Source organism: Palaemon carinicauda, chromosome 38, assembly GCF_036898095.1.
Source record: "Palaemon carinicauda isolate YSFRI2023 chromosome 38, ASM3689809v2, whole genome shotgun sequence".
Taxonomy (NCBI): Eukaryota; Metazoa; Arthropoda; class Malacostraca; order Decapoda; family Palaemonidae; genus Palaemon; species Palaemon carinicauda.
In genome coordinates, this window is record NC_090762.1 from 10464518 (window position 1) to 10477210 (window position 12693).

At 35.7% G+C, this 12693-nt stretch overlaps 1 protein-coding gene across 1 annotated transcript in view; it reads left to right on the forward strand.

Moving 5' to 3' along the window:
* The window catches only part of LOC137630053 (uro-adherence factor A-like), a 38751-nt gene that overhangs the window by 21176 nt on the left and 4882 nt on the right, over positions 1 to 12693 (forward strand). The window contains exons 4-5 of the mRNA XM_068361543.1: positions 1369 to 1426; positions 11874 to 11989. Coding sequence (XP_068217644.1) covers positions 1369 to 1426; positions 11874 to 11989 — 174 coding nt within the window. The remainder of the gene's footprint in view (positions 1 to 1368; positions 1427 to 11873; positions 11990 to 12693) is intronic.

The following is a 12693-nucleotide window of genomic DNA, read 5'->3' on the forward strand; positions in this document are numbered from 1 at the left end:
CATGAAATACATTTCATCCAATGAAAGACGGGTGACGAGGTTGATGCCATCAACCGCTAATCAAATCCATGAAAGGCAAATGAGGGAGGGAATGAATCGTCATTATCATTTTAATGACGAAAAGGGAAAAACGAATCGGAAAAATTTTAATCCTTTCGGATTTGAATGGGATATTCAGAGTTCTTAAAATCTGTCGTTTCATTGCGGTTAATTCCTTTGTTCTAACTTAGATAAAATTTTACCCGTAATTGTTATTTATGTGTACATACGTATGTATGTTTTGCGACAAGTCCCTCCCCCCAGAGAGTTATTTCACAAGAGGACGACACAAGTAACTGCCACATTCATCATTTAACTGCATTATTGTTGATGAATGATATGATGAATCTCGTGCACTAAATCTTTCGAAGAGACCATCTATCTTCAAATGAGCGAGACTAGGAAGTCTGTTATTCGAAAGGTTATTGATAGAATTATAATAATCAATAACATTGTTATTGGTGACAAATATTTGATTTCCAGTGACTTGTTACCAGTAATTTACACGACTAACTGATCAAATGTAACTATTTTGTTGTTCCTTTAACTGATATTTAGAACACTCAGATTGCTGTTGTTTCTCCTTTCTTCTCTGAAAATGAAATAAAAACACCGAAACAATTACCAAATCATGTATTTCTTGCCGGATATATACAAAACCTGCCTTTCTAGTTTTCTAAGCTCCTTGGTCAAAACTTTAATTCTGAAGAAAGCCTGTCAAAACGGAGGTAAACGTTCATGTCAACACACAATCTTTTGAAGAAAACTAGGAGCCCTGGAGGTCCAATAAGGACCCATTGAGACGTTTTAGATGAGCTTCTATCTTTCACGCTGCTCTCTCTCTCTCTCTCTCTCTCTCTCTCTCTCTCTCTCTCTCTCTCTCTCTCTCTCTCTCTCTCTCTCTCTCTATATATATATATATATATATATATATATTAAATTATATATATGAATATATAAAACTTAACCCCACGAAAACAAACAGATTTTGATACCTTTAACATATTTAATGGAAATATATAATTGTTTTGAAATATGTACTGATGTGAAGTGAATGGATTTGTTATTTATATGACTATAAATATATAAGTTACATAAAGTATCAAGATCAACATTGAATATAAGTAAAACAAATCCAATGAACTTGAAAATAAAAGCTCCTCTGCCAAATGAAACTTGTAACTACCGCAATAGTAGTTGGTTAAAGACTTGTTTCTCAAGCTGTATGGGCCGTCAACAGCATTCGCTCTCCAGCCGACTTTAGTCTTGGATACTTACCTTTGAGAATTGGTAATAAACAGTAGACTTTTGGAGAGTGGTGACGAATAGACGTTTCACTGTTTTCTCTGCATTCTTCCTAATTTCAGCGGTAATCAATATGGCTGGAGTATGTATTTGCTGGTATTTTATGCTGAAGCATGTTCATTTTCGTTATGTTTTAGTTAGGGAATAGTTATGTACTCGTGTGGCTATATTTGAGTCGCCTTTCATACATATGAGAACACATGCAGCTTGTGTTTAGAATTAAGGCCGTCTCTAGTCTACACAATCGCGCGAGGTATTTTTGATGATTTTAGAACTTGGGCAAGTATGCCCACACCCCCAAAAATACCTTGTGTATTAAAGGTACATACAAACTACCCCTGTATGTAGCCGTGTTTTACAGTCATGTTACGAACATTCAAATATAGCCTGTAAATACATATAGCTAGGTGTCTGAGACCTTGATGCATAGGCATTTCACGGGGCCTAACAATCCGAGCGTGTCTTCCATCTTCGCTGTGACCTGTACCTAGTTTGCATCGGTTTTTTTTTTCCCCCGCCTTCATTTCTTCAGAGAAAAAGCTACTTGTACGTATTCCTGTGTTTCTGTGTTAGCCTGTGTAATTATTCTTGTTAGTTTTTATAAGCTTTGATTTTCATATTCGTATTTTTTTTTGAAGATAGCCATATGTTATCGTTGCAGAGGGAATTATAGTTATTACTGAGGGAATTATAGTTATTACTTTTAAGTTTATTCTTTATATCCTTATGATCCCTGCATTTTTTCTATCTGAAATGGTTAACCTTTGTTAAAGGATCTCTAATGAAGAAGACCGGAATGGGAATTAGGGAACATTTTGGGAGGACAAAATAGAGTAAATAAAACCTATAACCTTGGATTTAGGAATATTATTGTTGAGCGTCTATACAGCCTTAAAGATTAAAATATATTCGCCTGTAAAGCGGTAGGGCATTGCTTCGGTTAACCCAATAGACCTTGATCCCGACGACTTGGACATTCCTGTTCATATTGCCTAGCCCTGTCTCGTCGGCAACTATATTGGTATGCTTTCCATTTTCCATAAGACAATGCTGATATCGTGCTACGAACTTTTCTTTTATATTGTATACCGAACTTTGATGGGATCAAGTAAAGATAAGCACCCCCTTAACTGACCAGTAAAGAAAAACACCTCGTGGATTCCTGGATATATATGCAGTTTAGAGGTAAGCACTCCTAACAGTAGCAAGTAGGCTATTTCTTATGGTTTCAATCTTAAATATGTAGTTTTGAATTTCTTTATTGGACGAAATATATATATTACGATAAGTATAATTTAAAAGTTCTTAAAATTTTTAACACTGGAGATGTCGACTAAGAAAATACATAAAACTTGTAAGAGAAATTTAATGAAAATAAAATATTAGTTACAAAGGTTTCACAAAATCTATGGAACAGAAAAACTTACTTTCCACATAAATCAATGTAAATATTTTTTTCGCGTACACCAGAGAATACATTTTATTCGTAATGTGTGATTGTTCCAGTAACTCTCGACTGGTTGTTGTGTACACGCCTGTGGTTCTTTCGGTGAACAGTTAGAGAACCCTACTCTCTACAGGACCTCCGCGGTTGTTTTATAATGTTCATTCTAGGGGCATTTAACATTTTCACAATGCATATTGTTTGCTTACTGTTTAATCATCACTGTAAAAACACTCGCAAAATAAGGTGGTCTTCAGTTTTTTTCTTGAAAGTCTTAATGTCTCAATTATTCGGGTGTCTCGTGGGAGCCTATTGTATAGTCTCGTTGGCCGCATATTTAAAGGCTCTAGATACAGTAGACATGTAACTAGGTTCTGATAGTTTGAAACTATCGGTAACTGTATGTTTAACACTGATCACTATGAATAGTTGTTCTAGGAATTCCTACTTTTGAGTATTATTAGTAATAGTGTTTCGGCATTGCGAGAATCTACTACATAACCTAAAGCTGGTGACGAGGAAGGATCAACTATCACAAATTCCAACGATGGGGTCTGAAGAGCACGTCCTCTATGGTGTTCTGGTTTGTGGCTAAAACAAGATTAATTAATTTGCACAGTTACCGCTGGCCTACAGAGTTTGGTAGTTTTACTTTTTTTTCCTTTTTTTTTAGACTGCAAATTTCACCTAAAAAAAAAGCTTTATAAATTGTCACTTTTGAAACATTCAATTACTTGTACCGTTTGCAAAAACTCGGTTCTGAAACCAGTAGAAAATTCCTTCTATTCACGTTTGCAAAGAAAGTTTTACACGATAAAATGGCGAATCTTTAAGAGTTGACTCCACAATTTCATTTGGCAGTTTCAGACGTCTTTATCTTTGGATTTATTTTACACTGAGCTCATTGTAGTTCCTTTCTCTGAAAAGACTGCTACTTCGTCCAGTTAATTACTTGAATAGGGTCTTGACCAACAATGGCTTGATTTTTTCTTATGGAGAACGGTCCATGTTTGGGGTGCTTTCCTTAATGTTTGCTCAATAGATTTCTTTTTATTTAAGTAAAATGTTGTCTATCAAGACTTCGAAGACAAGCAACGGTTTAAAGATCCAGGAGAGAAAACAATCCAACAGAACAATATTGATTTCCCCCTATTATTCGAGCAAGTGTCGAAGTACCCAAGTATGGTTGAAAACCCCCCCCCCCCCCCCAGGGGCTTGCTTGTCTTTACTTGATCAAATTGATATGCAAATTTTTATTCTTTAACATAAGTTATTTAGTCTCTTAGTTGCTTCAAAATAGTTCATTCTTGATGCGAATTGGCACAAAGGAAAATTTTTCTCACCCCATTGGCCATTTGCTTCCCCTTACGACCTATTGCCACTTAACCAAAGTCTGCAGCAAGGTCCTAACCAACCTCTCGAAAGGGGTCATTAAAATTATGTAATTCACTATACGGTTTTAATGATTTTCTTATTACTTCAAGTAATGGATTTCCTCCACGGTTTTGCTCATTACAATCCATTCCTGTTCGATAGTTAGCAGTATCTCTCTCTCTCTCTCTCTACTTAACGGTAGGTAGTATGGAAAGGAAGTAGCCTTTAATCGCCTCTATTTACCAAGTTCTTTCACTTCCTATTCTCGATATAGGAAAAATAAACGGATGCATCCAAACATATCCGAAGGTGTTTATAGTAGCAGTCTATCACAGTTTTGGTTGAAGTAGCCTCATATGCTCGCTCTCTCTCTCTCTCTCTCTCCTCTCTCTCCTCTCTCCCTCTCTCTCTCTCTCCTCTTCTCTCTCTCTCTCTTCTCGGCGTGAATTGTATAAGTGCTGACCGAGTGCTGTGGCATTTTGAGCTGGGCAAAAATAAAAAAAATTGAAATTATGACATTTTTTATCGTGCATCCAAAATTTATCAGTCGGGAAAGTGCCAATGAACCTTATTTATGGCTATTATTTTCCCGAACTTTGTCCCATGGTCTCAACTGCAAAAGAAAATGATAAAGGGTTTAATACGATGTAAAAGTTTTGAGTGCTATATAAATGGAGGTTTTATCGATGTCATCAGTGTTGATATGAAGAAAATAAAATTACTCACTTGAACTTATTGCCTAGCGAATTTGAAAATTTACGGAAAGGCCCAGCAGGGGCCCAAGGAAATTTGTTCCTTATCTTAAGATCTAAAATTTGATCGTTTTATGGATAAATTTGAGTCATTGGAAGGTGATTCAAGAGAAGTGAATAATCGTTAGAATTTGACTCGAATAGAGGCTGATGATGTCAGCTCCCAAATTAGTTAAGAATCTAAGGGCTAGACGCACCGTTAAAAAACCCCTGTCCGGAGGGAAGCTCCGGGCAATCTAAAGTAGTAGTAGTTAAGAATGGAACTTGATTGCTGTTAAAGTTAAGAAAGATAATTTATTAATTTATTGTTAGTGTACTCGTGTGCTTCTGATAATATATTTTAAGAGGTTAATAATGCAATGGATGGTAAAGTAGTTATATGAAATGTATACCTTTGACACAGGGGCCAAAAGGGGCAATTAATATTAAAACCAACCAATATTTATAATGCCTTGTATAATTTGCTGATAGGACCAATAGAGATGAAGCGGTGACCAAAATACATAACATGATAGGTGTGGTAATGGAGGTCATTGGGAAATTAAACAAAAAAAATTACGATTTATATTTCAGAGGACGACGCTCTCGTTAATGACGTTAGTGGACAGCACAGTCGATTCTTAATGAAAAATATGTTAACGAAACCTGCTTTTAGTGGCACTGTCTATATTTTAAAATGATACCGAAATTCTAAATTCCATGCATGAGTATGGCGATGGATATGTTAGAGAAAGTGTAGCATATGGGGGAAATATATGTTCAATCTTGCATTCACTTAGTTATGCTTGGTGATACTGTGAATTTCGTAGTACGGCTCTGTTTAAGTGTATGAAAATTAGGTCCTTCAGGATACTATGTGCGAATTTGGAACCTTATAAAATAGATCAATAGTAAGTTCCCTTGTAGAATTCTCTTAAAACTCTCTCTCTCTCTCTCTCTCTCTCTCTCTCTCTCTCTCTCTCCTCTCTCTCTCTCTCTCTCTCTCCTCTCTCTCTCTCTCTCTTGACTGTGCCACTGTCGCTCAGTGCATGAATGCACGATCATCCATACAGTCAGAAAGCAGACGTAAAGTTTTCTTGTTTCCCTCTATTCGTCTCCTGCAGATTCCTCCCCCCCCCCCCCCCCGGCCCCGACCTCCTATACCTCATCTCCTACTCATCTTCCAACAACCCAACCCCCTTTCTCCCGCAATCCGTTGCACCTCGGTCTCCCTTAAAGTTGCATGGTGTAAGCGTTGCTCTTTCCCCACCAGACTGATTTCCATACAGCTTTAATATTACGTGTGCAATGACCGGCTCACGACGGTTGTGTTAGCTAAGTGCTATGCGCTGTTTGGGTACTCGGGGATCGGACGCAGACCCCCGAATGCGGAAGTATTAAAACTTATCCTTTTATTGTGTGGGTGTAAACTCTCTCTCTCTCTCTCTCTCTCTCTCTCTCTCTCTCTCTCTCTCTCTCTCTCTCTCTCTCTCTCTCTCTCTCTCTCTCTCTCATTTTATTGTTCTGCTGAACCTAGGCAAGAGTTCCTTCCAAATGGAAGATTCAAGGTATTGCCCTCCAGTAATGTAATAAACATATTGCAAATTACTTATCAAAACTAAGTGCGATCTTGCCAGCGTGATATTAATTGTTCCGGCAATAAAATTCATGAGTGTAACGTTAGTGTAAAAAATTTCTCCAAACGATCATGGAAAGGCTGTCACTTGAAATATCGTCTCATTTCTTATTAGATTTGGAGACTGATGCATTCTTAGTTATTCTCAGGTGCCCCATTATAGACTTTTAACATCCTTCAGTAAAGTGTTGCTTACAATGTATTTTTTTTCTTTTATGCGGAAAGTCTCACTTCCCAAATTTATTCAATTTAAAGTGATAAGGCATTATCAATTATGTACTTTATATTTAATTAAAGAGATGATGATAAGTTATCTGCTCAACTAAGGGAAATGTAGTTGAATTTTCTTGGCAATATAGTTCCTGGAAGGAGAGGAACATTAGTGTAAAGAACGACTTCCCCTTAACGATTAGGGAAAGTTTGCTACGGAGATACCCTTGCTCTTGCCATGAAATTTAAAGAGTTGGGAGTCATTCGTAAATCTCTTACCCTATTACATACTTGAATAAGATAAGCGAAATCATATCAGAGAATGATTTGTGCAAACTAGTCGTTTTCCCCTGAGTTGGATTTGCAGCTAATGGTTTTTGGCTTTGTCAATTAATTGATAATTTCTAAATTGCAAATACAGAAATCCTTTTAATTTTGTATGAAAGATTCTCTCTTGTTTCCAAAGTTCGTTTCAAGCTTCCTTTTATAGATACAGTCCCCCGCGTTATCCAAGGACAGGTCTCACCACAGTTTACAGCCTCGAATTGCGTTTTACCACACCTCGATGAAAACTTAATTGTAGTTTGTAGTCCATTGCACTCGACTCATTAGACATAGAATGGATGTTTAGTTATTAAATAAAGACTTCGAATATATAGTTTTCCGTAATCTTGATTACCATTTCTCCCTTCTTACTTACTTTACTTTGACGGCTGTTTTTCCAGTCCCATGCAGCAGGGGAACCTCGCTCTCTACAGGACCTCCACTGTCATTTTATCTTGTTCATTCAAAGTATTCAACATTTCATATCGCTTATTGCTCATTTACTGTTAAATCGTCACTGGCAAAGGATTCGCGGAATAAGTGTCTTCAGTATCCTTTTGATAGCGTTAATATCTTAGTTGTTATTGATTGTTACTTCTGTCGAAACCACAATAAAGATTTTTCTCATCTTTGTAATTTTTTTTCCAGTAATTGTGGTAACTGCTAATTTTCAAAAATTTATTTCGAGGATACAGTTTTATCTAGAATGTTTTCCTTCTCGTAACTTCTTGATAGAAAGTACTAGTGTAGTTTGACGTTTGATGAGTGTCGGTTGTGTACTGACCTATTCTACTACTCTGTTCATAATGAGTTTGCACTTTTCCTCCCCCCCAAGCCTTTTCGTAGTTGGTAGCCATGGCTTTGTGCAAGTACTGTAAATGACGATGCCATTGCAAGTCGCAACCACAAATACATAAGAATTCAAATAAAAAACCAAGTCGTTATAGCGAGTAGTCATATTCTGAAACACTCAGAATACTATAAAATCATCAGAACTTTGTGGATTAATTCCTCGTGATAGAAGATGAGGAAACAAAATTATAGGGCGAGAGGGAATAAAACTAGTTCAGAATGATGGCCGATCCTTTTGATATGTTAAAAGGCTTTGAAAATCCTACCACTACATGAAGACTAGTAGGTGAAATACTATTAATTGTCCGCGAATTGCCACAAACACTAATCACAGTAATCGATAAAGGTTTGTGACGCACAATTTATTTAAAGGTTATCTTAAAACTGGAAAGAATTTACTTCATTGATCTTAGTTTCACAAAAAAAGAAAATAAAAATCAAGAAACTTGACGTAACGTATGATAATAGAAGCCGATGTTTAATGCCCTCGTAATGTACTAATGTAACTTAAATCTTCCTCTCGTATCTAAATACTTTGTAGGCTTTTAGTTAGCGTTTCAAGTTTTAGTTCATTTCAACTTTGCCTCCCCCCCCCATTACACTGCAATCTCATAATTATTTTAATTCTTTCATTCTACCTTGGGTTGAGTATTGTTCTCCTGTCTGGTCTTCAGCTGTTGATTCTCATCTTAATTCGTTGGACAGGAACTTACGGTCTATTAAATTTCATATTCCTGATCTAGATATAAATTCTTATTCCTGATCTAGATATTAATCTCTGGCACTGTCGTTCAATTAGTTAGTTACGCATGTTAAATAAGATTTTCATAATTCGGACCATCCTTAACATTCAGATCTCCCCTGACAGTACATATACTATGTATGCAGTCAATTCTAATAGCCAGATCTTCTCCATTATGAGGCTCAATACTACACTTAATTCCAGAAGTTTTATTCCAGCTATGACCAAGTTGTGGAATGATCTTCATAACCGGGTTGTTAAATAGTAGAACTTCAAAAGTTCAAAGTTGCAGCAAATATTTTTGTTAAACAGGATGACATAAGTCTTTTTATATTCTATAATGAAAGATCTGTTTTAACAATAGTGCTGTTCTTAAAATATTTTATGTTGATTTCTTATCCATTTTCATATTTCCTTTCCTCATTGGGCTAATTTCCCTGTTGGAGCATCTTGCTTTTCCAACTAAGGTTGTATCACAGACTTGGTCTGTGGTTGTAGCTTAGCTAGTAATGATGACAATCATAATAATTAATTATTTGTATTTTGAAATATGCAGAATGTTACCATAGGTACAATCTCTTCAGCCCGTCCCAAATGTTTGCAATGTACAGGTACTTACTTATCCGTTCCTGGAGTCTATGATATATCAGAATTGTTGCATGATATATAACGTATAATAGTACAACTGTTTTAAGAGTGGAAAAGGTATAGCGTTAACTGTACAATCATATGAAGTTAAAACTAAATTCATTACGAACTGAAGACTACAGTGTTACCAAAGTTAGTAAAAACTATCTAAAGATAGTTCCTCCTCCAGTGAAGAGATGAGTGTTGACGTGTATACTATTCGTTGTCGATATAAAATATTGATCAATCATTTTAATTTTGCATTACATATCTTTGTCAATAGGCACTCATTTGTAATTATTCATTCGAATTATTTTTTTTTTCAAATTTTATTCTTTAAAATATTCATAATTGATTGAGTACTTATGGAGTATTTAAGCCAAAGTCTCATCATCCCAGAATACTTCGATCATTCCTGAGGTGGCTTGTACAAATAACCTTTACCGAGTTGCCAACATAGCAACCCTACTTATTAATTTTTGTTGTATGCATCAGAAATCTGCTTGATAATTTTGACTTATGCCAATTCTCAGGATACTTTACGAGTCGTCCGAGTAGTCCACAAACGGGATATGGAATTGAATTGCCTGAAAAAAAACTGCATTTCATTAATGCGCATTGCAAACTAGTTGAGTGTATGTTGGACATGTGCCAAAAGAGTAGATAGTCATGTGACTCCAGCGTCCGGGCCTCCGGGGAGGGGGAATGTTGGTATAGTGGGTGTATGGGACGGTATGGGTGCTGTAGTTGTTTGTAAGCTACACGGTGATGAGTTTATTTTAAAGGGAGTACATAAGATAGAACATAACAAATATATATATATATATATATATATATATATATATATATATATATATATATATATATATATATATATATATTATATATATATATATATATATATATATATATATATATATAAATTCCGATCTCATTGGACGCTTTCTAAATGCATACTAAATGTCCATACGCACAAATTCTAAACTCTTGAGGGTATCAAATATTTGTACTGATTTTTTGAGTTCATTTAAAATATTAAACCATCTTGATTAGCAAGCTCACAATAAAATTTGAGTAGAGCAATATGTTAATTTACCACATTCTCGTTTCGTTATGCAATGGTTTAGGTATCAGCGTATGGGAATTAATTGCAGCGTATGGGAAAAAATTGTTTATACAGGCAACAAAACTCTTAATACGATTACGTAATCATCACGTGAGGGTCAGTTGAAAGAAAATAGTGTAGTTGTTATAGTCGTTCATATTTAGGTTGATTCATTATATAAAAACTTATACTAAACAGAGTTCCTTTAACATAAACGGTCGGAAATTAACATGGAAGGAGAATAGAAGTAAAGTTATATCCGTATGTCGTTGCTTAATTTGTTTTCTTTAACCAATAGAGAGGAGGGCTAGATGTGGCACCCATGCAAGTTGTCAGAATTAAATGTCCTGGATTATGAGATTTAACACTTCTAGATCACTGTCCTATTTGTAGACGAACGATACCACAGGACTTCAGCAATAGTTGTCCGTTTTGTTTTATGACAACGTCGAAAGTAACCTTTTAAGTGCCGTAATTGTCATAAGGGAGTGCCAGACGATGTTGGCAGCCTCTACCCGCTCCACCCTGCGGGGCATGGCACTCAGCCCTCACCAGCACCCTTCCCTCAACCTCATCGATGCTTAGCATCAACAAATCAGCAGCTGTGGTTTATACCACTACGCAGACCCAAGCATTGCATGAATACCTTTATTGAAAAGTTCGAAAAGGCGGATACTTGATCCTTGTACGTGGTAGTTTTCATTGTTTTTGTGTGTGTTACTGTTTAGTGTGTTAGAAGAATGTCATGTTGAAATAGGCATTGTAAGGTGCGTTATTGGCGAGTGACCATCCCTTCTGAACGCGGGGCGGAGGTCGTGCATGACAAAATACGACGCATTTGTCATCGTGCCAGATTTTTTTTCTCTCGTTTATACTGTTTCGACCAAATTGTGTTGCATATTTTAAGAGGTGTAATATGAAGTTACCCGTGGAGGGATCTTGAAAAAAAAAGAAAAAAAAAGATTCGGCAACTTATCAGTTGAAATTTTTACATTGGTAATACATTTTTTATACTATATTTTTAGATTTACCTATTGAATGTTTCATGTTTCAATTTACTAGTGTAACCTAATATACTGGTCACGTCACTGGGTGAAATTTGGTAATTTCCATTAGCAATTTGCTTGTAATGGTGTTTTAACCATTTTTTTAGGACAACTATATTTGAATTGTTCCCGAACCTTTAATGATTGACTTTCAAGATTAAATATCTTATTAGTTTTATGTCTTAAGATTTTGGCTCTAGTGCACAGGTATATTTTAAAAGTAGCTTATTACTGTAACTATAATGGGTAACCTTTTTAGCACGTAGTTTAAATAAAGATACGTTTTCGCAAAACTATATCTCTTATTCCCATAGTTTCTTGAACCTAGAATATATTTATAACTAAATTCCGCCCCCTCCCCCCCAAAAAAAAAATCTTTATCTTCCTTCCATCTTAGATGTCAGTGTTCTAGTTTATTGATTTTTTTTTCATTTGCAGTGCTCTACGGATACCCAGTTGTTGTCGCCGACCAGCATCAACACCAGCAAAGAGGCTACAGCAAAAGGAAAAAGAAAAAATATCAACGCCGTCGGCATGCGGAAATCTCATCCTCGGTAAGCTTATGTCATGTTTGATGATGATAATAGCCAGGGAGACCAACTACTCAATAGTCATTATTACTTATGCGTCAGAATTTATTACTGCCCTTGGTCAGATCATTCTTCATAAAGGGCTTCAAATCGCTTTAGTTGTCCCATTAGTCAGTTTTTAATTTTAAAAAAAATATAAATAAAGCCTCTGGTAGCTTCCTTGCGAGTGTACTTACTTTGCAGTAATGACTGAATAAGAGATTTGAATTGTCAATCAGTACGAAGATTTGAGATAAGGAGAATATTATCACCCTAATTGTGATCAGTAAGCCTACTATAATTATGTTAACTTTGCCAAATTAGAAATATGACACATTAATTCTGTTAGACTAGTGTAATGTTAATTTCGTGCTTTACTGTAGATAAAATAATTATTAGCCTACTCTTGTGCTATTCATAACACTGACTGGCTAGTTTGCTTTGAAGCTGTAATAGACAGGTCACAGGTTGGATTCGTATTAAATAGCTCCTGTTAATATTATAATATTATGTATTCAGTTTATAACAGACTGTCAGTTTATCAGGAAATGAATCATTAGAAAAACTTCTCGCAATGTTAAAAATTGAACTTATTAGGCAAGGGGGGGATCCACCAAGACAACAGATATGTAGGCTATAGGAAATCTCAAGGTTGGCACATGATAAATATGACCCATACAATAATAACC